The sequence below is a fragment of the Colletotrichum orchidophilum genome (assembly GCF_001831195.1).
Source record: "Colletotrichum orchidophilum strain IMI 309357 chromosome Unknown Scaffold_12.1, whole genome shotgun sequence".
Taxonomy (NCBI): Eukaryota; Fungi; Ascomycota; class Sordariomycetes; order Glomerellales; family Glomerellaceae; genus Colletotrichum; species Colletotrichum orchidophilum.
Genome location: NW_019172968.1, coordinates 356,744 through 381,944, shown reverse-complemented (window position 1 = coordinate 381,944; position 25,201 = coordinate 356,744). Strand labels below are relative to the sequence as shown.

General features: G+C 53.7%; 11 protein-coding genes across 11 annotated transcripts; 4 read left to right on the top strand and 7 right to left on the bottom strand.

Annotated features, from left to right (window-relative positions):
• Positions 1-1,534: 1,534 nt before the first annotated feature.
• Positions 1,535-2,127, bottom strand: CORC01_02240 (uncharacterized protein; the record flags this gene model as incomplete). Its single annotated transcript, XM_022613891.1, has 2 exons — positions 1,535-1,577; positions 1,643-2,127. 2 exons carry the CDS (start codon positions 2,125-2,127, stop codon positions 1,535-1,537), a joined length of 528 nt encoding a protein of 175 aa, XP_022479685.1.
• Positions 2,128-3,418: 1,291 nt separating this feature from the next.
• CORC01_02239 (uncharacterized protein) lies at positions 3,419-4,740 on the bottom strand (the record flags this gene model as incomplete). Its single annotated transcript, XM_022613890.1, has 2 exons — positions 3,419-3,921; positions 3,987-4,740. Coding segments are annotated over 2 exons (1,257 nt in total), but the record flags the coding sequence as incomplete, so codon positions are not given.
• A 1,061-nt stretch (positions 4,741-5,801) lies between these two features.
• Positions 5,802-6,710, top strand: CORC01_02238 (uncharacterized protein; the record flags this gene model as incomplete). The annotated part of the gene is made up of 1 exon (XM_022613889.1): positions 5,802-6,710. The coding sequence occupies one exon, from the start codon at positions 5,802-5,804 to the stop codon at positions 6,708-6,710; it is 909 nt and encodes a 302-aa protein (XP_022479683.1).
• A 936-nt stretch (positions 6,711-7,646) lies between these two features.
• Positions 7,647-8,846, bottom strand: CORC01_02237 (uncharacterized protein; the record flags this gene model as incomplete). The annotated part of the gene is made up of 1 exon (XM_022613888.1): positions 7,647-8,846. One exon carries the CDS (start codon positions 8,844-8,846, stop codon positions 7,647-7,649), a length of 1,200 nt encoding a protein of 399 aa, XP_022479682.1.
• A 917-nt stretch (positions 8,847-9,763) lies between these two features.
• On the top strand, positions 9,764-9,874 carry CORC01_02236 (uncharacterized protein; the record flags this gene model as incomplete). Its single annotated transcript, XM_022613887.1, has 1 exon — positions 9,764-9,874. One exon carries the CDS (start codon positions 9,764-9,766, stop codon positions 9,872-9,874), a length of 111 nt encoding a protein of 36 aa, XP_022479681.1.
• Positions 9,875-10,387: 513 nt separating this feature from the next.
• CORC01_02235 (uncharacterized protein) lies at positions 10,388-13,195 on the bottom strand (the record flags this gene model as incomplete). Its single annotated transcript, XM_022613886.1, has 2 exons — positions 10,388-12,622; positions 12,683-13,195. The coding sequence occupies 2 exons, from the start codon at positions 13,193-13,195 to the stop codon at positions 10,388-10,390; spliced, it is 2,748 nt and encodes a 915-aa protein (XP_022479680.1).
• A 285-nt stretch (positions 13,196-13,480) lies between these two features.
• Positions 13,481-14,260, bottom strand: CORC01_02234 (uncharacterized protein; the record flags this gene model as incomplete). The annotated part of the gene is made up of 1 exon (XM_022613885.1): positions 13,481-14,260. A coding segment is annotated over one exon (780 nt), but the record flags the coding sequence as incomplete, so codon positions are not given.
• Positions 14,261-16,319: 2,059 nt separating this feature from the next.
• Positions 16,320-16,529, top strand: CORC01_02233 (uncharacterized protein; the record flags this gene model as incomplete). Its single annotated transcript, XM_022613884.1, has 2 exons — positions 16,320-16,379; positions 16,419-16,529. 2 exons carry the CDS (start codon positions 16,320-16,322, stop codon positions 16,527-16,529), a joined length of 171 nt encoding a protein of 56 aa, XP_022479678.1.
• A 2,201-nt stretch (positions 16,530-18,730) lies between these two features.
• CORC01_02232 (X-Pro dipeptidyl-peptidase C-terminal non-catalytic domain-containing protein) lies at positions 18,731-20,512 on the bottom strand (the record flags this gene model as incomplete). The annotated part of the gene is made up of 1 exon (XM_022613883.1): positions 18,731-20,512. The coding sequence occupies one exon, from the start codon at positions 20,510-20,512 to the stop codon at positions 18,731-18,733; it is 1,782 nt and encodes a 593-aa protein (XP_022479677.1).
• Positions 20,513-21,185: 673 nt separating this feature from the next.
• On the top strand, positions 21,186-22,384 carry CORC01_02231 (uncharacterized protein; the record flags this gene model as incomplete). The annotated part of the gene is made up of 2 exons (XM_022613882.1): positions 21,186-21,448; positions 21,535-22,384. 2 exons carry the CDS (start codon positions 21,186-21,188, stop codon positions 22,382-22,384), a joined length of 1,113 nt encoding a protein of 370 aa, XP_022479676.1.
• A 544-nt stretch (positions 22,385-22,928) lies between these two features.
• Positions 22,929-24,809, bottom strand: CORC01_02230 (major facilitator superfamily transporter; the record flags this gene model as incomplete). Its single annotated transcript, XM_022613881.1, has 4 exons — positions 22,929-23,351; positions 23,430-23,881; positions 23,961-24,560; positions 24,647-24,809. The coding sequence occupies 4 exons, from the start codon at positions 24,807-24,809 to the stop codon at positions 22,929-22,931; spliced, it is 1,638 nt and encodes a 545-aa protein (XP_022479675.1).
• Positions 24,810-25,201: the final 392 nt, after the last annotated feature.

Sequence of the window (25,201 nt, the reverse complement as noted above, 5' to 3'; positions counted from 1 at the left end):
TATTTTTGGAGCATGCTGTTGTGGCTTGAGTTTTGCCGCAACCCTTGTTTTTATTCCTTTTGGCAGTCGTTGAGTTCGCAGTTGGCAGGTCGATTTACAAAGTATTGGGTAATCAAGAGTGGTGTCTACATGTAACTTTGATTCTTAGATAGAGAAGGCTTTACACAAAGACTAAAGTTATGTCTACTGTCTGCCATGACTCCGATGCCAGTAGCTCGACACGGAGCACAATTCAGATGTCAGCAGTTCAACCATCCTCCCTCCACCAGTGCCATCACCGGCAACCTGCTAAATAAGAAAAATCTATCTTCTCGCCGATAGATTCCAGGGCCATTACCAAATATTGGAAAATGAAGTTCCCTAAAGACACCTTCCCGAGGTCTGGCAAAAGCCAAACCGTCTACACACCAGAAGACTACATGTATTTTCAAAATCAATTTGGCTCTACCGGAAACCGAGCGCCCATGGTCCGCTACGAGATGATAGTGAACAACATGAAGGGCAAATATTCTGGTTCGAGGACCCAGTTTCCCGCGATGCAATGGAAGGCTTGCGGAATGGGGTGTCTAAGGGTAACATTTCTCAACAGGATGAATCCTTTCGAGGGATCGCCTTGGTAAGTTCTCACCGCCATGCAGAATCCACACGCCGGCGCAAGCCTGATATTGATGCATAACCTATGGGCAATCGCGGTGTTCGTTCACCTGAACCAACCTAACATTTTACTGACGGTTCGAGTCAATCGGCAAAATATTTTCAGTGCAGCTCGTCTTCTTTCCGTGTTGATCACCGAGTTTGCAAGCCTGCAGTATCTTATCATGGAGTTCAAAAAAGCTTAGTATGAAGATGCAGCCAGATTAACCCGTGTCTGGGCGAAAGAGATGCTGGACGATATACAAAACGCCTTTGCCCCCCTCGTCCTCTCCGACCTGGCACCGCCAAACATAGCTGCCGTTAATGCCTCGATAGCAACCCTTAGAAGGCGACTGGGAGACGTAAAGGCGCCGCCACGTAAATAGCAGGCAGTGTGGAATGGGCCCCCGCTGTATTTAAATCAACCAACCCAACTTTGGCCCCCAGTTTGGTTGGCTATCCGCTATTTTGCGGCAAGGGCCGGGGGTGGAGTTGTTAGGAGCAAGGATCACAGATGAGAAAGGAATGAACTTGGAAGATGGGTGTATGGTTTGTACTTTTATATTGTTTAGTATAGAAAGACGTTGAAGTATACAAGACACAAGCCAACAGAGGCCATGACGGGTTGCAGAAAGTAGGCTCATTTCCAGTGGCGCAGACTACATATATCTGGATTCAACACCAAAGATCTGCCATGAAGCCTTCAGTGCCGTGAAGCTGATGAACAATCATGCTGTACATATGCCTCGCGCTCTTTGAAGCATTCCGTGAAATAACGCAACGCCGGTACTATCGTAGGACGATGACATCAGAAAGTTTTTGAGTGCAAGTTGTCACATATCTATCCAGGGTCGATTTGGAGCGACATACAGTGCTGCCAAGATCCATCAATGCCTTTTCATCACGGTTTGGAGTGCACTTCGCCTGCTTCGAGGTTGAACCGGCTGAGTCAAAATCACCGAGGTTAGCGCTTGAGCTATCTTACATGAGATGATCTTGGGAGGCGTACCACAGAGGACACGTGTAAGCGTGCTTGAGGAGCCACAGCTCGATGCAAGCCGAGCAGAAGACATGGCCGCACGGCAATTGCCCGACAACTCTTCCAGCGACCAAATCATCCAAGCAAACAGGACACGTCTCGGCTTCCACGATCTCAGTCAACGACTCGAGTTTGCCGCGGGTTAGCTTTGCTATCTGCGCCTTTCTCGGCAGCCTGGGCATGTTGTAGTGACTCAGGGTCGACGCGTTGGGGGAGTCATGTTGACTGCGGTAATGGTACGTTGTCGCAGAGAGATGAGGAGGAGGAGGAGGTGGTAGTGGTGGTGGGGGAGAATGCTTCCTAATCTTTTTCCATCCAAAGAGGTAGAGTACGAGGCCGACTAAGAGAGCGAATGCGACGCAGAGCGCTGCTGCCACTGCGCCTGGCTGCTTCTCAGGCACCCAGGTGGTTGAGGCATCTGTGACAGGGGCATCTAGAATGCTCGTCGGGCTCATACGGATGATGTCATGAGAAAAGTCTTGAAGAGGAGGTTGAGTGGCGGGAGTATATCAGGAAGAGGCAGATCGAACCAGACATAACCAAAGCCTTGCTACCTACCTCGCCGTTTATAAATCCCATCGACTGTTGCTGACTGCACTGCCTTCCGTGTTAACATTAGACAAGCCCATTCTCACAGACTCGAAATCCATGTGATGTCTCGGTTGAGGGATTAAGAACCTCCTGGTGCATTGATACTCGGCTGGCCAGGTCAGTGCCTTTGGATGCAAGAGCTTTTCGCAGGCTTAGCAGCCGATTGGAACAAGGTTGAGATTAGTTGGGCCCTTTTGCGCCCGCTTCCCATGGGGAAGTGGTGGCCTGTAGGTAATTTTAACGTAATGGTTGTCCATCACCACCGAATCCGACCGCCGTTCGTGTTGACCTTTTCTGTATGAGCGATATTCCCTTGGCACTCAGGCCTCCCTGCTTCTCTCATAAGCTGGCACGATGGCTAGGGCTCCGTGTGAGTGCTCATTTGGTGGAGAATGTTACTGTCCTAACGGAAATATGCTTCCTTCGAACAACATATGTTGCCCGAAGCGATAGCGCAGTAGCTAGGGGCACCTGACGAGAGGCATTTCTTTCATGTCTTTGTTTTGCCTGAAATGGTACTGAGGCTGGTCCCGAAAGATACCAAACAACTTTGGCGGCCTACTTGAGACTCTGAGACCGAAGCGACCATACCCAAGCACGTATTGTGGAGAGGAAATACTCAGGTCAAGACTTATTTCTTTTCATTGAACATTCTGTCACTTCGATTCAACCACATTCCAAGATTATAAAGCGAAAGAGAAAAAGCATTGTTAAGTAACCCGAAAGCGGTGTGTAGAGGAGAAGAAAAAGAAGAGGTGGTCAACTGTGAGGGGAAGTAATAGATGCAAAAAGCCCTCGCCGAGAGAAGGAGCTCTTGTTACATTTTTCCCCCTCAACTGTTCTAGCGGAAATGAATCGAATAATTGCCCTGTACTACCTTCGACAAACATCTATCCTGGGTGAAGACGATGATGTATTAGAGACATGGCCGACACCACCTGCATCACTAGCGAACCAAGTTGTGAATTAAATTCGAACGTCGGCATTATAGGCAATTTCAAGAGGTCAAAATGAAGAAGAAGCATCGATGTTACAAGCGGTTCGATCTATAGCACACGTGAAGTTGAGGTGCTGGGCAAGAAGTACGTCGGCCGATACCACGGACTCAATCCATCTTACTACATATTCCTCAATAACATTTGATTGTACGTATTGCTAGTGCTGTTTAAAAAGACCCGTCTTTTGTGCCTGCTTCTGAAAATGCTCGTCATATTTCCGCTGAAAAAAGCTCATATCTCCCCTCAACATCAAAGACCTCTCCACGCCTTCCCGAAGTCCAGACTGCAATACTTGCTCGCAGGTGCTAAGGGTGAAGCCGATCCGCGGAGGCGGTATGGGCTGTCCAAAACCGAACGACTTTAAAGACGGGGGCGAGAAGCCCGAGTGGGCTGTGTACAATTCAAGTTTGAGCAGAACGGACTCGAGTGCCGAAGCGCTCCCGCAGTAGGCCGAGATGGGAAGCGGATCCGTCAGGTCGATCCCCTCTGCCGCGAAGGACCTGATGAGAGAGCCCAGCAGGATGCTGTCACATCGTTTGCCGCCCGTGGGATCCTGCGGCGACGACATGCATCGGTCTCTGTGTTTGAGCAACGTGCAGAGGCTTTCGTAGGGCTCCAGCATGATTCTGAGCAAGGTCTTGCGGATTTTTTTGGCGTCGTCTAGGACGCTGTCAGTTCCTTTCTTTTGGATTGAAGTTTGAGAGTACAATCGCTTGAAGACATACGAACAAAATCAGACGGGAATAGATTTTCTATGTTGCAGAGCTTGTATGAGTGAGTATCACGATCCTCACCGCTGTAGCCAAAGACTAGATCTCCATCGTCGTCAACTAAACACTCGGCAGCAATCTTCATCGCCATGTCATTGAACATCTGGGAGTCTCCCAGTTCATAAGAAACACCGAGAAGCAAAGGATTCTGCGTGCTTGTCTTGACTGCCTCCATCCAGCCGCGGGCCCACGGGCGCGTAATGCTCGTTGCGTCATATTTCTCAGTGACCACGAGAAACTTGTACAGGCGCGTGAGTTCGAGCTGTTCGGGGACCTTGTCAAAACGCGCGTGTGATATGTCGAGCAGCAACTCCAGCGCCTCCTGTCGGTCCTCGGGGAGTTTCACGGTCCAGTTCTGCTGTGCGTCGTTCAGATGAGGCCGCGATTCGGCGAAGCCGCCGTAGAGCATTTTCCGGAAGACTGTCGATGCCCTTGCGAGCGCCTTGGAACACACAAGATAGCTTTTGGGTGTTTCCTCGACGTGCTCGCCGACGAAGAGGTACAGGTCTCCGTTCGAGTCAATGACGTCCAGGTCGCCAAAGCTCCGGATCGCCGGCTCGTGGTTGGCATCTTGGTCCATTTTCGTCATGACACTGCGAGGCTCCGGAGGACGCTCAGAGACTCTGGCTGTTTTGATCTGGCTTCCTTTGTTCTTATTTTGCCAGATGAACTTTGCGACTTGTGGCGACTTGTTGCCATCCAACTCAAAACTGATCGATCATAAGTCTGGGGACCACCAGGTTGCCCCCAGCTGAGCCGTCCAAACAGCGAGCTTCCAAAGGTGGTCAGATTGTGGCCCGTGCACGTCACAGAGGTCGTGCAACGGAGAGGAAGGAGTGGTTGAAGTTGATTAACAATAGAGAGCGGGAATAAGTCTTGGATAGGCGAGACCGCGAGGGATGGGCCAGGGTCTACTTCCTTCAACATAGCTGTGTCAACATGAAGATCCAGTCTGTTTGGTGATTAGAGATGAGAACCCTTCGTTTAGCGGAACTCTCATAGCAAGACTACATGTAGGTTCAGCAGCCGATGCTTCGAGCCCCCCGAGGCCTCCGTGGGTATGGCAGACTCACCACGCAAATGTCCAACGGCTCCTCGCTTCTCGAAGCGCCCAGTCCCGTCACGGCACCCCACCCCCTGTGCGGCGCGGCGCGAGACGTCTTGCTGGCCCCATAATCCGAGTGCTGTCCGAGACCCAATCATCGAGCGTGCTTGCTTTCGGTGCAAAGAACGCGGTGTAAATGAAGTAAATGGTGTTCATTCCTCCACCTATGCTCTCTCGGCTGAATTGAATAGCCATTTTGCTGGAATGACTGATGATTGTTATCACATGGATGCGACTTTGGCCACTGTATTGTCAGATTCGTGAGATTCTCAAGTTGAGTTAGATCAAGAACACAGGGAAGAACAATAAATGACCAAATTGGAAGCTTGAAGTCTCAGTGACGATGATCATGAAGGAAAGGGACTAGATCCCTTCCGAGCCACCTTACACACATTGTTGATCTAGTTTTTTATCCTACTACGATCTGAGGCAAGTGATTTTGCTGCGAGCATACCGATGATGTCCTTAAACGTAGTACTAACTCGCCAAGCCACCGAAAAAGCCATCTCCGAACTCTAGGACCGCCCATATAAAGAACGCTCATATTCCTCCCCCCGAACCTGAACTCAACTATAATCACGAGGCATTTTGCATCATCCAACAGTCCAGCTGCTATTAATCTCTATCGAAATTCTTCCAAATACGTCATTACTCAAGTAAACGACATGGACTTCCTCGACGAGCTCGAGTCTATGGCTCAATTCGCTGTCTCGCAACCAGGAAATGTTGAGCCTGACTGCGACGACATCAAGAGGTGGCAGTCTCTCTTCGGTTCATACTCTGATGCCGCAAAGAAGATTCAGGATCAACGATCCGACCTCGCACGCGTGCAAGTGTCCGAAGTCCACTGGGAAATGGTACGCGCGGAAAAACAGGCTCAAGGCTACGACAAGGAGTCGTACGAATATTCTTGCAGCCTCCCTCAGCGCATCTCGCATGCCGTCGACAAGAAGACCAAGAAGAAGCAGAAGCTCACCACCTACCTCCTCAAGCTGGAAGGTCTCTTCTCCACCCCCGAGGACGTCAAGATTGCCTGCGGCTCGTCCATGCTATTGCCCAAGTTCAGCGGCACCGATGACGAGGGCACCGCAGCCTCTTTCTGCAAGGTCGATGAGCCGACCAAGAAGATCCTCCTCAATCATCTTTCCGCTATTGAGTCTACCTTCCAGCCCACGTTCATTCGCTACTCAAAGGCGGAAAAGAATCTCTCTGCCACTTCCGCACATCCCACTCTGGGATTCGAGGCCACCTTGCCTCATAACCGTCCAACGAGCTCCTCGGATCAACGACTCCTCCCGACCCAAGACCAGTACCCAGTTTGGTACTTCTTCTACGGCACCTTGGCAGATCCGGGCGTCCTGAACAACCTTCTCGGCATTGAGAAGCCAGTCTACCGCGCTGCAAAGATTCGCGGTGGCAGGCTGACTACCTGGGGTGGGAAGTACAAGGCCTTGGTCGATGCGTCAGCCTACGAGGTAGGTTGTGTGGTGGAGGGACACGCCTTTCTCGTTACGAGCAAAGACCAGGAAGATGCACTTCAGTGCTACGAGACTGACAACTACGAGGTGGTCTGATGCGTGATTGATATGGGCAAGCAGGAGGAGGAGAAGGAGGTCAGGGGACTTACGTTCCGATTCATCGGGGAGACGGATGCTTGAGAATGTTTGAGTGGAACGACTGATTCGTCTTTCTTGGTGATTCTGTTGAATTCATTCAGGACACCCATGGCATTTGATTCATGTTACTCAGTAGCTACTCAAGCGAAGTGGTGTCAATGTTCAGCGGACTTGGTACATGAGAAGCCTACTGTACTTCTTGAAATTTGCAATCCCAGAATCAGGCTCAAAACTATGAACATGTCCAAAAAGTGGCTCGGTACGTGATTCCTACATGTATTGGCAAGGTACTTAATCAGTCTACGAATATGCATCTAAATCTCAGCTAGCACCGAGACCTGGTTTGAGTTAAGACATCCCGTGGCGGATTCTGAACATCCATGAAACGGTTATTTTGGCTCTGGCTGCACGCCCGTTGACCAGTGTATAGTTGCTGCTACGTAGATCAAGTAGCGTACCATCCAGTCTCTTGTCCCAGCAGAATCCATGCCTTTTGGTTATCTTAATGCTAGTATATAGCGCATCATATCACCATGTGATTGATGGCAACATTGTTGAGAACGGGTAGACAGATCTTGTCATTTCCTTTGTTGCCACAGTTCCCTTCTGAAGGAAAGAGATGAAGTCATTTGTTTCTCGTTTACCCTACATGTCATTAAACACGTTTCGTATTCTTGCAGAAATATAAAGGAGTCTAGGGGAGCATCCAACCAAAATTTACTTCTACGATAGCGATATCTGGCTGGCCGACAGACGATTATGTCTGGTAGAATCAACACAGACGAATTGAGAAAGGCTTCTGTTTAACTAGCCATATCTTGTAAGCCAAAATTCACTACGACAGTGTAATGATTTGTATTTTAAATTAAACATAATAATGTTCATTATGTTACCTTACTGAGACTGAAAGCGGGCCTTCAAAAAGTACAATCCAAGTGATACCCCCCCAGCGAAAATCCACCATACCACGAGCAGGAGTCCGCTCATTTCCAGACCGATGTAGTACTTGTTCGAGTATCTCGTCACGTACCCCGTACCCCACGCCCAGGAAGCCATCAGTACCATCAGTGCGGGTCTACTCTCCCTCAAATTCATCCTGAGACTGGACCCAACAGCGATTCTGAAAAGCGGACAGAGACTCCAGGCGATGAAGCACGCCAGCTCGAGGTGGAAGCCAACCACCTTCAGACTCTCTCCCACGGCCCAGGCGAAAGACGAAGATTGGGATGCTGTAGAGGGGAGTAGGATTTCCCAAAAAGCCTGCTTATGAAGAGGCCCACCTCGCAGAAGCTTGGTGTACGTGATGCCTACAGCTACGACATGCGCAGCCCTCGCGTGGAAATACTCGGCACACCCCAGCAGCCAGACCAAGTGGACAACGACCGCCGCCGTCATCCGCTTTCTGACCGCATTTGCACGAATCCCATCTGCATGGCCCAACCTCTCCTTTGTCGTCGGATCCATTGGTGCAACTCTGGTATGGTCCTGAATCGCACGCCATTGCTCAACGGTGCGGTGCAAGACCTGATCCACAACGACACCCCCAATCACGTCTCCGAGAACCTTCCACGCTCCCTTCGTCGTGAAGGCCCTGCCGAAAAAGCCAATCGCAATCTCCTCCTGCAGAAACAGCGCTGGGCTGCCCACGGCGAGTTTCAGAGCCGAAATGGGACCCCCGAACGCGCCCACGCCCAGCGCGGGCGCAATCATTCTCCTGACGTGGTTCGCCAGCACGGCGAATACCACAATCGCAAGTGTCTGCACAAATCCGCCATCCAAGAGCACTTTGGTTGCTGTTTCAAAGCCGGACTGCACTGGTGGGAAGAGTCGCTTGAGTCTAGATTGATGGCATAAGCAAGGCTGTGCTAGGTGGTAGAGCTGGGCCAGTGTGCTGTAGGACGCGGCTGGGATCTGAGCGAACGGGCTGTCGGAGGATTTCCAGTCAGAAGCTCGCGTTGCCCTTTGTCGGGAGGAGGTTGCAGAGGCTCCATCCCTCGGTGCTCTCGTCGGCGATGAGGGTGCGGGTGACGGTGTGGAGCGAAGACCGGGTGAGCTCTCTGACGGTGCCCGGCGAGAGACTGCCGTACCGATCATGGCGACATGCAATGCTCATGTGCTGAAAGTCTCATCGACAAGCAAGATGTTTTTTTTATTCAGTCGTTGGTACACTGTCCAGCGCGATCAAAATTCTTGGACGATGAGAGGTTGCATGCAAGGGGGGAAAATCCATGGCCCATTTAGTTTTCTTTTTTTTTTTCTGCTTACTCAACGCCAAAGAAGACTAGCTCACAGAGCCACGAGTCCACCAGCCGACTTTCTACAGATGAAGTGCAAAACACAGCTCGGTCGATAGTGCAAGGCCGTCAATGATGAAAAATATCTGTCCCGGTCTGTAGCTCAGACCCTCTCAATTACATACTAAGGTACTCAGGGACAAGAAACTACGGCGTTGTCTCACGGCCTCCCCCGCAGCCCCATAAAATCTCCCACCCGCACCGGAGCGGGGGCACCGGGCGAGCTACGTCAATGAGACGGAGTCCTCGATGCCGGCGACAAGAGCGAATCTGAGCCTGATATTAGTCGGCTTTTGTCGAAGCCACGGACTGGTTGAGATGGACTCCGTGGGCGAGTTTGCGCCTGGACCAGTCCCCATCTGGCCCATAATCCCCAGTCCGGTACACTTGGTGAGTTGCAGCTTTCACTTGTATTTCAGTGCAACACGATTGAGATCAACCAATTTACCGAAAAAACGGAAATTTTAGCGGCATATAAGGTCTCTTGATGTATATCATTCTAAATACTGATCCATCCGTTTGTCCGGGACATTGGGTGGGACGGGGACCTGCATCCTCTCAGCTCGCTTCAGCCAGCCACACCACCATTGCCCAAGTGTGTTGAATGCCATCAAGTCCCCGCTTCATGAAATTGGTAACTCTTAAAATATACGGGAGTCCCTCTTTGAAGCCGATCCTCCTTTCAAATACCGAAATGCCCACATAACAAACGATACCATGGCGCAGGCTAGAGAGAGACTGCGGGACCCGACACAGGATGGCCAGCCGAGATTGACACTGCAGATGAATCGTCCCAAGGACGTACATCTTAAGTGGACAAGGCAGTAAACAGGCAACCAGCTTGTAAACATCCATCGCCTTGAAGCCTGGTAATGTCCAATGGCGGAGGCTGTGATACCAAGTTGACCAATGTCATAATGCACGCGCAGACGTCTTCAAGAGAAAAAATATTCCAAGTTTTATTTTGATGAAGGTACCCTGAAGCTCTGTCTCCTCAAGACCCAGGTGCGGTGCCATGCTTTTCCGCTTCCAGCAAGTCAACGCCATTCCACCTGTTCTACTACAGGTATGCCAGACACCCAATGTGGGTGGCAAGTAAAAAGTCCAAATCATTGCTCGCTAGTTTCGTCCTCATCGTACAGCGTGCCGTTCAGCATCCCTCAATGTAGGGACGCAAGGGGCAGGCAAAGGTATTACGGTCGGCCCATCAAAGGGGCCGAAAATGTTACAATAAGGCCAGTACCTCCAAATCCTAGTCATTAATAGATCACCTGGATCGCTGGTTCTTCTCATGTCTTCATCAGCTCTCGGTGGCGATTGGCTTGATGATTGCCAGATTCCTCAGCCAGCACGATTCCGCAGACTGCTCGCTCGACCAAAGCCCGGAAGCCATTTTCGCTTGTGCAAAGGCGCGCCACCGCTTGCAGTATTGCTCGTGGGTGTGGTTTCTGCAGAAACAGGCGTTCCATTCGCCGTTGTTGTATACGAAGCATAGGTTGTCACAGGTGTCGTCGGAACTGCAGGGCTACGATCATGCACAGGCGCACCCTCGTCAAAGCTGCCAGAACGGGTGGGACGAGGGTTTCGCATGATGGGAGGCGGCGTTGCGCTTGTCCTATCCTCCTCTCCCGGATGGTTTCCCTGCACCCATGATGGGACGCCCATCGGAGCAGCTTGGGTCGGAGCTGGTACCAGTGACTCGGCTGCCGGCGATGCTTGCTGAACAGGACTCGGGGCAGTACTACCTCCAATGGATCGTCGGAAAAAATTCAACCGATGCCCGCGGGGTGCAGCAGCAGAAGAAGGGGGATAGTGGCTGTCTCTGGAGCGAGCGCCAGCTTTTGGATCCGAATGCTGCGGGGTGTGAGCCACCGACTCTGCCAACTGACTCGTTTGCGCATCAACACTGTTGCGCCTGGATCCGCTGCGGGAAGGCGACTTGCGAACTTTGCCATTGGCGGGCATATTCTTGGAGGATGTCTGGCCCGTCTTAGCACCCAAGCTCGACCTCCTATTTGGCGGGGGCAGAGGCTGGACACCGTCCTGGAAGAGGACATCCTCGGCAAGAGTTTGTTGCTGTGGTGGGAGACCAGGGACCTCAAATGCGCCGCCTAAAGAGCCAAACATGCCAGCTGGGTTCCATCCCCCACCGGACGGAGGAAAGCTGAACAGATCTGGAGATTCGCTCCTCTGATGCCCGATATACTTTGGATCTTTTCCTTGCTGTAGCCAAATATCGAGGCTAGAGTCGAGCGAGTGCATTGAGTCCCCGTCAGAATCCCATTCGATTTCCTGGTGATTCGATATCGTCGTTTCGTTTGCCGATCGAGGGCGAGGGATCAGGGGCGGTCGCATTTCGAAGTAATGGGCGCTGGCTGGCTCCTTGTGTCCTGCAAAGGGAGAGGCTGCGGGATGTTGGAAGACAGGCACGCCTCCACCATGGTCACCGTCATCACCCTTAGACGTACCCTCTGATATCGAACGATAGCTATGCTGATCCGATACGGCTCGCTGTTTAGAGAGCGTGTCATTCGATGTCTTGAATCTTCGAAGAGTGGATGTGGAAATGGTGTCCGGTGTGGGAGGCAGGCCTTCGCCAGACCGTGAAGCGGGCGCATCTGTGGTGACTCTTCGCAGGGCTTCGCGCTTCGCGTCCTTGACCTGTTTTTGCGACTGACCTCTGCCCGCCATTGGGGACGAGTCCTGGGCAGGCAGACTGTCCAAGTAGGCATGGTCGAGTCTCGCTAGCTTCTGAAGGGGCGAGGTATGGTCGATGATGTCGTGGAGCGACTTGAACTGACCTGGACCAGGGGGGGCCCGACCGATGGAATTGGACCTACTCGGGCGACTCGACCTTGTTGACATGGTGGTTGGTGGCCTTTGTATCCTAGACTGATCGCTGCTATACGACGCTTTTCGAGGCGGCCCAGAATTAGGTAAAGCACCATCCATCGAGTGTGGCTCGTCTGCATCGGCCACGATCGTCCGATCCTGATCTTCCTTCTCCCCATACACACTTACAAAAGAACTTTCACTGAGGACGCTGAGGCTTGGGCTCGTCATGCCGTTACCGCGACGCGCATCGGATTCATCCACCCCCTCCGTTGTGAGCCTCGGCAAGCTGAGGAGGCTACCACGCGAGCTGAGGTATACCTTTCGTAGGTTCTCAGTGTTTTCGGTGTAGTCCGACAGGAAGCTTGGCATACGATTGAGTGTCTTAACATCATCTTCAAGCCGTACGAGATCCGCTATTCTGGGTTTGGGCGTAGGGCTTTTAAGACGAGACTCGAGGTCATCGAGAGGTAAAAAGCCGGCTTCATCGACAAGTCGGACCATTTCCCGCTCCTTCAACAGCGTCTCAACCTGGGCCTCAAGAGTCACTATCATCTGGACAGCCTCCTGCACAGCTTTGTCTCGCTTTTCCAACTCGTCGAGTAGCTTGTCGTTCACATCGTCTATCTGTGCTTTTTCGGACTCGAGAGCGTCCACTCGCTCTTCGAGCGCATTTTGTCGTTCGCGGCGGTGGAAGAGCTCGAGCTTCAGGTCAAAATTTTGCTTGTGCAGGGTTGAAACAGTCTGTCAAGGCAGCTATCAGCAACGGCATCTCACGGACATGGGATACACTGGAACACTTACTGCTTCCATCTCCTTGGCGCCCATGCCCTTACTCTTTGCGGGTTCTCCATTGCCTCCACTCGATCTTGGCCGGCGGCCATCCACCGACTCGCCTTTCACGGGGGAACTCTGCGCATGACGTACTGGTAGGTCTACAGAGGCGCTCATATCTTGTGTTGACCGTACCGCAGCCAGCCTGTCCGCTTCTTCCCTTCTCCTCTGGAGCTTGTCCTGGAGATACGTGGATGCGGCGCTCTGCCGTCCAGAGTCGGAAACTCGGTCTCTTGACACAGCAGACCCAGGCCGGGAGGTCACCATTGACTGGGCGCAGGAGCTATGGTGGAACTTGTGGGAAGGATGAGCACTGGGAGGTCGCGGAGATGTGACAAATTGAGAGGTGGAACTGTTTGCGCTTCGAGGAGTCCGTCGGGTTGCGCTAGTACTTGTACTCGATCTTGAAGACGGACGAGGGTAGATCGGAGAAGGCAGTGACCTCTCGCGGTCGCGCGATTGTGTCCGCGCAAGACTGTCCATCTTGTCGAGGGAAAAGAAAAGACAACTTCCTATGCTTGATCCGATAGCACAGAAACAATCGCTCGTATGCAGGTCGACCTAGGAATTCGTATAATCAGACGGCTCTTTGGCCCAAAGGGTCACAATTGGAGTGCTGAGTGACCGACTTGGGCGACAGGCGGGCGTGAAGAATCAGGATGATGCCTGTTCAAGGTGCAGAAGCGCGAGTGGCAGTTGCGTCGAGCTAGCGCAGCTGAAGGGGGGCGAGCAGCGAGCTCAGGGAGGGCAGTCGACGTCCTCGAATAATTAGGAGAGGGATCCCTGGTAACGGCGCGGCAGCGAGGGAGGTATTGCAACAGGAGTAAATTCGTCGAGTCGTGGCTGTGGGTGCGCTTTGAGGGTATAAGAGAGCTTCTTAATGTGAGAGAACAGGCCAAGACCTGGTTTCTGCAGCGTCGGGCCTACGCGATTGCTGACCGCGGCATGTGGTGGAAAGTGCCGTCGAATTCTTTCTCTCCTGGGCGGTAATAGGAGGGTAAAGCCGATGGGCTGTCTAGGCAGGAGGGCTGGGTTACGTCGGATGGCTCGCCATGAACTGATGGAAACGTGGACAGGCAGGGCGAGCGGGCGAACTTTCGAGTCGGAACTTTTTCTCACACAACCGTCGGATCGGCAGTTGGGTGCAAGCGTTGGAGGTTGGGCCGTGTCGCAGACGTTGCACCGCTGCGGTCTGTCTGTCGCGATGGCCCAGGAATGTCTCAATTGGCGAGGGGTAGCGGTGCTGGAATGTCTCGACTGCGTGGTGCTTGGCGGGACAAACGAAGAGGTCTGGTCGCAAGAACCCAGACAAGCTGACAAGAGAGGCTGGGAATGCAGGGCAAAGAGATACTGGGTACCGGTATTTGGAACTGAACTGACGTAGTAAATGCCGATGGTGATGATGATGATTGCTGGCAACGGGATGGGATGGAACTCTCTTCTGCCGGTTGCTACCGTTGATGTCGTGGTCGCGAGCAATGCTGCTGTTGCGATGGACAACAATGTTGGCGACGTCCAAGAAAAGACTAGCGGCCCGGTCAATAATGGTGTAAATTAGCTGGAAGACCTCGCTCCGAAAGAGACCCTTGAGCTCAGGGAAGCAGGAAGCGATTGATCAACGGGGCTATCTCGGGGGAGTTCTGTTGGCCGACTGAAGTTCAGCGAAGCAAAGACGGCGACGGGTCTCGTCTGTTGGTCGAGAGGATTGACGATGTTGGTGATGGTGATGGTGGTGGCGGTGGTGGTGACCCGCGGACGGCGAATCTAATGACTGCAGTTCGTGGGAGAGGAAATGGAGAATGGCGAGGATGACGGAGCAAGTAGCCCATTTCTTTCTTCCTCTCTCTATCGGCTGCAAGTCGGAAGGAGAGAGAGACACATGGCCCGTGGTGTAAAAGGTACCTTGAACAGATGGGTAGGAGAAGGAAGGGCGTCTGTCTGTCTGATGCAACGGAACAAATGTGACGAGGGTAGCTGCAGGGGGCTTTAGGGTGTGGAAGTGTGGATGCGACGCCGCGACGGACTGTCTGTAGGCACGCGGGGAGCCAGACAGCAGCAAAGAGCAACTGGGTTATTCGACAATGGCAGCAACGGGCAGCGAGGCTAGTGACAGGATGCAGCCGACCCTTGCAGGTGCAGAGTAGGATGAGGTGGGATGCGACGGGATGTGATGGGCCAGATGCGATGGTTGGACAGAGGTGGGAGATGCGCAGCAGAGCAGAAGACCAATAGGTGCAGGGTACGCAGTTGGAGAAGGTCGGACGTGGGCCACTGGAGGACGAGATGACGCGGGGAGTTTATTGTTGGTGTTGGTGTTGGTGATGGTGATGAAGTTGGTTGAAGGCGGCGAGAAAGAAATGGAGACATCCGGGTACCCGTAGGGCCGATATGAGAGTGAGAGTGAGAGCGAGTGTGAGTCTCAGGATGAAGGCGAAATGTAAGTGAGGTGAAGCGCAGGTGAGGGGACCTCAACTGAGCAAGTGCACGTACGGGTGCAGGTAAGAGAAGATGCGCCTCTACCACAGTCCATTATTGCAAGAAAAGAGACATCAGACCATCAGTTCTGACCAAAATTAGTGAAATGGGCACAGGGCACAGATGCCCAGGCAAACATTATTTTGCTTTTTCCATACGCCAATGCAATGGGTCTCTCCCGAACCAACCCAGCTCTCAGTGTCCGAGAACATTCAACCAACCAACCAACCAACCAACCAACCAACCAACCGGGTGCGCAGTGCGCCTCACTCTGATCGCTTGGCGCATGACTGCCCTTCGCTCTCTTTTTCGGTCCTGTTCGGATACTCTTCATATCAGTTAGTAAAAACGTACCTGGAGAATTGGCTCGAGAACTGGCGCGCCCGCGAACACCCTCAGATCAGGAACAGATATAGCCTCGGGCAGGGGAGATTGCCTGGCGCAGAAGTCGCCGCTGTTAGTGCCGACGGCCGGCACCCGTCAGTCGCTAGTCTCCCACCTAGCGGCACGTTGCGCAAGGAACTAGCTGTGTTAGTACTTAGTACAGTCTACAGCAAGAACAAAGTGCCATTTGCAGGTTTGCCATTGATCGACATCTCCAGCAAGTTCTGCGTGTCGAGGTCTGGATTCTGGGAAGCTTTTTGGGCAGCAATGAAGTCATTGCCCTCACTGAGACGGGACTGATCTGTGGTATTGGTGGTGTTGGTGGTGTTCCTGCTGCTCTCATCCAATTCTCATCCCATTCTCATCTCATCCTCATCTCATTATCCAAGTGTCGGGCGGCCCGCGCATCTGTCAGATCCTTAGGTCCCTCACCCTCAGGTCGATCGTCGCTATGACCTCTGCTCACATATTGTCAATCTTGCATTCCTTTGCGGGCAAAGATGTGGATGCGCATTGTGGAAATGCCGACCAAGCAATGAAAGCTTGCAGCTCGGGCATTTCTCTCGTCGACTTTTTGTTTTTTTCTTCCCTCATTTTTCTTTTCAATGGCGCTGGCGGTGGCGCTTCTAGCCACTAACCGTCCGTACTCAGCTCCTGGCCCGAGCTCCCCACCTCCCCTTGCATAAGTCAGCCTCGCTTCATGGGATTAGGTAATCCGACGGCCGAGGGATTGTGCACGCGTTGGGTTATGCAGGGGCGCGTGCCGTCAGTGGATCCCCTGCCCGCCGTCCAATTGCTCCGAGCTGCCATCCCTGCCTCTGCTGCTCTCATCCCTTCCCCTCTGCAGTCGCCGGTCGGCACCCACCTCCCATCTGCATCTCCCTCCTCCACGCCCAATGAAAGACGATTCCAAGGTGATGGAAACAAGGTCTTCCCCAGTTCCCCGGCTGCAGGCTGACTCTGCCGTGCAAGTGATAGTCCAAAGAGGCGCACCATCACAGTCGCAAAAGGGGTAACGGGAGGAGGGGTCGATGCTGGGAAAGACACAGGCAACGTGTCTGTCGCTGTGTCTCTTTCACAGAAAGGAAGAAGGAGGTTGGTGTCAAAGACAACAGCTGACAATCCCTGGTAGAAACCGAGGCAATGTCGCACGAAATATCCGGCCGCTGACGGCTACGTCCGTACTGAGTCTCGTTTGCCATTGAGGAGAAGAAGAAGACCCGACGGCGATTCTAGGGCCTTGGTAGCAGTTGCTTCCCTCATCTTCACCGTCAAAGCGTAGCAAAACCCGCGGCTGCCCGTCGATAGACGCAGACCCAAGGGGAGGTCACATTGGTACCTGATATTGACGGGTATTTGGTCTCGCAAAAAGCCGATTGGATAGCGCCACGACGCCGCCGCGCCAGCGGCTCCATCTGCGCCCATTTCGATGCGACTACGTCCATCGTCCAGGGCCGTCGGTCTTTGAATTTACGCCGTCTGCTTCTGCCGCATCCCAAGTCTGCAGTAGCTCCTACAACTGAGCTCCTCGTAGTCATAGACTCTTCCCAAGACGTCGCCGCCAGGCTTATCCGAACGATCTCCACCTTTCCCGACCAACATTACCCTCTGCGGCTCTTGTTACTGTTTCTCTGTGTGACGGCCGTTCCCGAGGGTCTATCAGCTGAGACTTAGCGTCACAAATTTCTCGCACACCTACCGAATCAACTCCACACCGGCACCATCTCGCCACCAACGTTGCCCGAAGTACGGCCTTTACGGATATCCCGCCGAACGAGGCACCCACGCACCCTACCCCGGCCGGCTGCAACATCTACCAAGCTCCTTCGGCCGCCGCCACCGAGGCCCAAGGCCTAAGGCCCCGGCCCACACCAACGCGCCAAAACACCAAAATAGCGTTCCCGGAATCTGGTTAACGTTCCGCTGGCGTGGGTCCCCCACCAAGCTCTGCCCAAAGGCTGTGCGCGCGTGCCTGGCCCAGTGCCATTTCTTGGATTGGGTCTGCCGTCTTCTTACCCTTTGTCGGGGACCATTCTATTCGCATCATGCGGGCCCGATCGATGGGAGGGAACCAGCACATTGAGCTCTCCCCTTGGTATCCCGTCATGACTCGGAAATCTGATGTGACACGCAATACAGGAAACGAACCGGCGTAGCCGTTGCTCGAACTCAAACTGTGAACCGCCGCCTGGAGTACCGCCCGCGATGTGATATAGGACACGCCCGCCCACCCGCCCTCTTGCGCATGGCCGACACAGAGCCAGCTTGTAAGCTTGCGCAGCGGCCGATGAAACCTCAGGCGGTGAGATCGGCGGTCTCCAAGTCCGCTGGCTTAGATCACAGCATCACTTGAGAAGACTCTTTTTCACGTTCCCTTGATGCTGGTGTCGCTCGGCTAAATTGGCTGTGCCACTATATCTTCAATCACAATTGCGATGTCATGTCATGGCGGTAGATGGGAGGTTTCCTTGAATCAGGAGGAGGAGTTAATCAAAGTGAAGCACTGTAACTAACACCGGATTCAATACCCCTGTCGCTCGCTACCAACCCCGGATGACTCGCTGATTGCAAGGGTTCACGGCAGACACGAACGCGACGCCAGATGCTCCTCCAATCTTTTGACTGTTTCTTTCACAGTCTAGTGGGCAGACACAGAGTACCGTCAAGTCAGGTGTCCGACATGGGCGTCGCAGAGAGAGGGAACCTTGCCTCCCACCGCAAATGGCCGTGAGACTATCTAAACAGGGCCTGGATGTTGCTTCACGCTCAGCGCATTGTGAACTGCGACAAGGTGTCTGGGGCCTCGTCCCCATCTTCTGGCCTGCAAGCACTTAATCCCCAGCCAAGGATACCGCCACTCCTCGCCGAGCCCCGTATCCATAATTGAGATTTTCCTCCGCCTTACCTTGGAACGCCTGGTCCAGGCGTCGAGAGTGACACTAATTTGCTTTGCAGATCCAAGCTGTGTTTCGGCTCAATGCCAGATCTGGATTTTTCACTTGTACAGGCAGAAATGGTGTACTCAACCATGCTTTTCAGCATCTTCACGCCTAACTACAATGGTGAGCACGGAGTTGCCGGGCAGAGCAAGTGAAGCACGATCAAAAATATACCCACATCGATGGCCAAGTACATCTCGGCAATTAAATATAGCATTATCTACACGAAAGGGAGCACAATATGGCTTGCCCGCTCACCTCCCAAGTGTAGGATATGCCGCCCCTTATTCAGGGTATGGTTCTTTCCAAAGTTACTCACAGCGAAGCTCTGTCCGCTGACGACAACCCGCAAGCTCTCTCCCGCCTCGTACTCGACCCCGAGCGCCCAAATCCCAATGTCCAGCCTGACCACTTCGCCCGGCGGGATCTTCTCCTCCTTCTCGTGCGGGTGGAACGGCCAGTGCGGGTGCATGCTTCTGGCCTCATCGATGGCGCGGTGAGAGGCCCGGAGGATGCCCACGGGGCCCTTGTACAGCACGACCTCCGTCTCCTGCTCCGGCGCAAACTCTTCAAACGAGCTCACAGGGATGCCCTCCCAAGGGATATTGAGGTTCTTCATCTGTTTGCCGTTCTTGTCGAGCTTTTGGATCATGACGTACACGTCCAGGTCGTCGTAGTCTGGGCAGGACATGTACAGTACGGCTTTGGGTAGGCCCATGATGCGGGTATCCTCTGCAAAGGTGTGGGTGAAGCTGACGTCCCCGCCGGACTCGGAGTCGTAGCTTACAGTCGTCTTCTCCTCAGGCGCGGCGTCAGGCAAGAGCTTCTCTTCCGTGCCAAGGAAGAACTCTCTGTACTGCGTCCGCGCCGGAGGAAAATCTTCCTCGACGATATTCTCCAGCGCTTGCGGGCTCTTGTGTCCGAAGCGCAGCAACGACATCCTCACCTTGGGCGTCTTCTCCCATCCGTTGTCTACGCCCTTGAGATACCGGTCAAAAAACGCAAACAGCTCGTCCTTGGCCTGCGAGTTTCCCCAAAGGTCAAACCACTCCTGCCACGGATGCCATCTCAGCCACTTCTCGCTCGATTCCACCTCTAACCAACCCCTGATCGCCCCCATCCCGTGCATCGTGTTGGTCCACGTGCCCGTGATGTACGTCGGGACATTGATCTTCTTCATGTCCGGCCTCTTGTCGTTCCACCACGCGTTGGCCAGCGGATGCTGCTGGTACATCTCGCGGAAGCTCTCGATCCCGCCGCGGCCCTTGAGCATGTGCTTGACAATGAGCTCGTCAAATAGGTCGCCCGCATACACGCCGCCGCGCGCAAACTGCTCGCGGTACAGGTCCCCACACCCTTCCCACGGCGCGATGGCCTTCAGGCTGGGCGGGCGCAGCGCCGCGATAAACCACTGCGCAATGGCAAGGTGCGAGTTCCCCGCGAGTCCGACGTCGCCGCTGCACCACGCCATACCCGCCACGGCCTCAATGGCATCGTACCCGTCCTCGGCCTCCTGCGTGCCCATGATGACCATTGGGGTGTCGTCGTCGCCGCTGTCAAAAGCGCCGCGCGTGTCGACGTTGACAATGGCGTAGCCGCGGGGCACCCAGTCCGCCGGGTCCGGCGCCTCGAACTTTTCCAGACCGGAGAGGGTGGAGGCGGGGATCCCGAGCTTCCAGGGCGTCATATAGTCGAGCGACGAGAGGCCGTTGAATTTCTTGCCAAAGGGGGACCAGCAGATCAACGCGGGGACTTTCTCTGTTGTGTTGGGCGGGCGGAGGACGTCGGCGTAGAGCGTGGTGCCGTCCCTGACTTTGATGGCGACGTCGTGCTCTATCAGGATGGCGCTTGGGAGCGGGCGAGCGTCTGGATGGGGATGTTTCCAGCCCGCGGGAAGGGTTTCTGAGTGAGGGTTGAGTCCAACGTAACCATCGCGGCCGACGATGGGGGCACTCAGCGGGTCGATTGGGACTCCCAGACTAGACTTCCTGGGAGCTGACATTGTGGCGAGGCTTTTCTCTTGCTACCTTGTATCTAAGTCAAAGGGCGATTTGCGGCGTGTCCAATGAGATTGTTGACCACCGATTGCCAGTCCCGGTCTACTTGTAGAAACACCATTTTTCTTGAGTCAACTCGAGACGGAATCCGGTTTTCTCATACCCATCTCCAAGACTCCCCTCTTCCCGGCGGCAGTGAAGAAGGAAGAATACTTTACACTGCTTCCGCGTTGGTGGAAGTGTGGTCCAAGTCGGGCAGCAAGGGGACCCGCCATCTCCCGAGCCGACGACGACTTGCACATCACCAGCCGATGCCGAGCCGACGCATTCCGCCCCGAACGTACTATGATGATCCCCCACCACTGTTCCGCGCCGTACCGATATAGACTGAGCTAGACGATTCCGAAGCACTATGATGAGTTTCGGCATGGCGGTTCATCCTTCTGTAAAGTGGTCACATTTGAAATCGAGCGGGTCCAGGGACTTGCGGCGCGGTGGTCACGGGCCGATGCTGTATAGATCGGTTGAACATCTAGACGAAGCATCAAACACTGGCTATAAACACTACGATTCAGTCCACCGAGTAGTAACCCATTCAGAGACCACCAAGCTCCTGCTCAGGCAATTGAATTTCACAAATCACTGGACAAACGTTGTTACTATTCGACTCTTCAAACAATGGTTATCGCTACCGACTTTGCAAAGCCTTTGGCGACCATCCCGGTTCCAGAAGGGAAGACCATCAAGCAGAGCGCACCGCCCACGACTCCCTTGAAGCCTCAACCGGCGGGTCCCAACAGACTCTTTTCCCAACCAGACGCCGTCTTTGGAGACTTCCGCGATGATCTCGTCCGGGACGGCTACGTCGTGGTCAAGGGCGCGATCCCCCGCGAACGAGCAGACAAGTACGGCGAGGAAATGATGTCGTACCTCGAAACCTTGTAAGTTTTCCTTACCCCGTCTCCCAGCTCCTTTTTTATTTTATTTTTTAAATCCAGCCGCTGATAAAAGGTCCGAAACCACACAGCGCCGGCGGTCTTGGCTTCCAGCGCGACGACCCGAGCACGATCAAAGAATCCAACCTGCCCATCATCACCGAGAAGGGCATGTGCCTCGGCTACGGCGTCGCCCACGAGTCCTTCACCTGGGCCGTCCGCCAAGAACCAGGCCTCGTCGACGCCTTTGAAAAAGTCTACGACACCAAGGACCTCATTGTCTCCTTTGACGCCGTCAACATGGCCTTCCCCAACCGGCCCGACGTGAAGCCCAACACGCCCTGGCCGCACCAGGACCAGGACCCCGAGAAGCCCGGCTTCCGCTGCCTCCAGGGCCTGGTCAACCTCCTCCCCAACGGGGACCGCGACGGCGGGCTGATTGTTTGCAAGGGCGCGCACCTGCTCTCCGAGGCGTTCCACGAGGAGTTCCGCGGCGAGGCCGACAAGATTTGGGCCTGGACAAAGGAGTGGTACGGGTTCACGGACAAGGGCATGGAGTGGCTCCGGGAGCGCGGGTGCGAGTGGGTCAAGATCAACGCGGAGCCCGGGGACCTGCTGTTGTGGGACAGCCGGACGCCGCACTATAACCTCAGTCCCGAGGGGACGTCGCCGCGGTTCTGCGTGTATACGTGCTACATGCCGGCGGCGGAGGCCTCGCAGGCGGACCTGGTGCGGAAGAAGGGCGCGTACGAGACGCTCCAGAGCACGACGCACTGGCCGAATGCGATGCATGTTGGGGGTATCCCTGTGTTGCGGGACGGGAAGCCGTGTCCGTATAATACGGGCAAGCCGAGGCGTGCGCCTGAGCTTTCGGAGAGGGGATTCCGGCTGACTGGTATTCCGTATATTCAGGGAGTACCTATTGATGCTTTGGGGGAGTGAATTCGGGCGAGCTTTGTGGAACTCGGGATGCTGGGGGGGGGGGGAGCTTGTTTCCCGATTATGGTTTCAAGTGTTTTTGAGTTTAACTGTTTGAGTACATAAAGTGTCAATCCTACCTCCACGTTCTTTTGGATACATTCGCTTTGGCTCACAACTATGCCTACATGTAGACTGTAAGACAGAATCATCTGTTCCGTACTGAGAGATAATACGGGAGATAATGACATACGTTTACAATTACTTTACATTTCATCTTTTAGTCGCCACGAAGGTATCCAGTCAGCGAGGCCAAATACGCCGGCATTCTTTTGAGTCATACGTGTTCAGCACCTCACGGCGCGTCTCTACACAGTCTCAACCCTTGCATTAGCCGGCAATTCCTGTCATGGAGTTTGTATCAAAGAACCACTGTGCTGAAAACCTTAATTCTCGTCACACATTTTCGCACGTGTCTAGACCATGAAATATACAAATCATTATAATCAGACTAAAAACACGCCAAGTTATCTGTCTCGAGCCAGTACAATCAATCCGATCGTTCACATTACTGGGCCATCTCAGGCCAAACCTTTCTCGTAGCCCACATTCTGACCCGCGGCCCGAAAAAGTACACAGGAACAGTGATAACGCCCAAAACACCAGCAATAATGGCGAAAATGTTCATGGCACCATTGTACCCAATGAGGTTGATCAACGGGACCGTGGAGTAGCTGAGGCCAAACGAGATGAAGCCGCGGCCCGCGCACAGCACGAGGAGAAGCGGCCCGGCCTTGCTCGGGAAGCTGTCAATGGCGTAGGTGATGCCAATGAGGTTTGCCCCGAGGAAGGCAAAGTAGCCGAGGTTGTAGGGAGCCACGACCGTCATCCAGTGCCACTGGTCCGGGTGCGCGCCTGCTTGCCCGTAAAAGACGCAGGAGATGATGGCTGACAGGATCGGGACGCTCAGGATGATGAGCCTGTATTCGGGCTGTTGGAAATTACGCATCAGCACTGGTTCATCTCATTCGAAGCAGTCGTGGGAGAGTTTGGGGTAGGGCCTGCTCACCTGGAAAGTCCCATTCTTCCAATTGCTCATGGCCCGTGCCAGCATATCGGATCCGTAGCCGAGCAGGGGTACCATGACGACGCAGTCAATGACCTGGACGAGCTGGACGTATCCCAGCCAGTCATATTTGAAACTGTACGGCGGCGCCATGAGGATGGTGGCAAACGTTGAGGCCTGATAAATGTAGATGCCCAAGAAAGCGCCGTTGAGCAACAGCATCCAGACAATGTTAGGCAGCCAGAGCGATTGCATTGTCTCTTTGTAAAAGATGAGGGTCTGCTTCCACTCGGGTTTGAAGTGGAAGATTGTCAGATTGTGGCGCCAGGTTCGGGATCCAAAGACATCTGGTTGCAGAACGTGGTTTTCTCGTGTCAACACCTGAATGACCTTCTCCTTGTCGCCTGTCCTGTTGACGTTGCCTTCCTCGTCCAGCTTCAAATGTACAGCACCCCCTGTAGCAAAATTATTAGTATTTGTTATAAGCTATGATGGATACGTGGCTGGCTCGCTCGGGACATGGGCGGAACTTACTATCGGCATCGTTTGGCCGATCATATTTGGTCTCAACGGCAAAGAAAAAGGCCAACACGAGAATCGCGGCGTTGATAAAGGTAATGACGAGGTACCACCACTTGAGCCCCAAGGACGGGACAATGTACGCCGTCGCAACGAACATGCCCGCCGTCCCGACCGTCTGGACGCCAATGAACCAAGACAGCTTAGCACTCCGCTCGTGAAGGAAGTGAATCTCTTCAATGATGAAGGGCGCTAGCGCTTCGCTCTGGCCCGCGGCGATGCTGTAAAAGTTGCGGCCTGCAATGTGGCTGCTGAGAGACGTCGAGAAGGCGCACCAAAACCCGGACAAGACGAGCAGAACGAGCGACATGAGAAAGACGGGTCGTCTTCCAATGGTCACGCAGAGCGGCATGGAGAAGAGGTTGCCGATCCCCATGAAAAGCGTTGGATATGTAAGGAGGTCTGTTGCTCGCGTGGCGTCTTCGGGGGGATATTCCTTCAGCACGGAGGGGAACACGGCACCGAGACCGGATGTTGCGAGGACGGCGATGGCCGAGTACGAACCGACGATGAAAATGATGAGGTATTTGTGCCATGTTGGAAGGTTGAGAGGGTCTGGTTCAAGGCTGTCAGTATTGAGCGTGTCTTACTGCCAACCCCTCGCGGCCAAGATATTTGATGATGAGGCTCGATGGTCTTACCTTTAGGATCAGGACTTGGGGTGGGAATCAAAACGACTGAACCGCCTTGAAGAAGTTGCACGGTTCCATACGCCTGGTGCTCTTGTGCAGGCGCCTTCGCGGCCGCTGCCTCAATAGTATCGACGTGAGGCTCATCGTCTTTCGTTCGAGGCGTGTTCGCCATGATAGGCAGTAAGACTCTCACCACCTGGTCAGGCAATCGGTAGTATGGCGTCTAGAGGCGCGTAGTAAAGTTTGTTCACACGTCGTCGAATGTCGTTGCAGCACAGACCAAGCCAACAAGCTCTAAGTTATGATGCCGGCAGAGGCCGGATGACGAGACTTCATGTGTAAGACTATATATCAATTTTAGATCCGAACATGTCTTGACGATTACTCAATTTTCCTTGTTCCGGCACTATACAACTCGACTGGCCCTCTCTATTGTCTGTATAGCAAAAGAGTATGTAGTACACTCTGCTGCCCAATGAAAGCTGAGCCATTATCACGAAATGGTATCGCTTGGGGCCGTCGGCTCGGGTCAGACCCATCGACTCCCGATAGTCCCTGGTAATA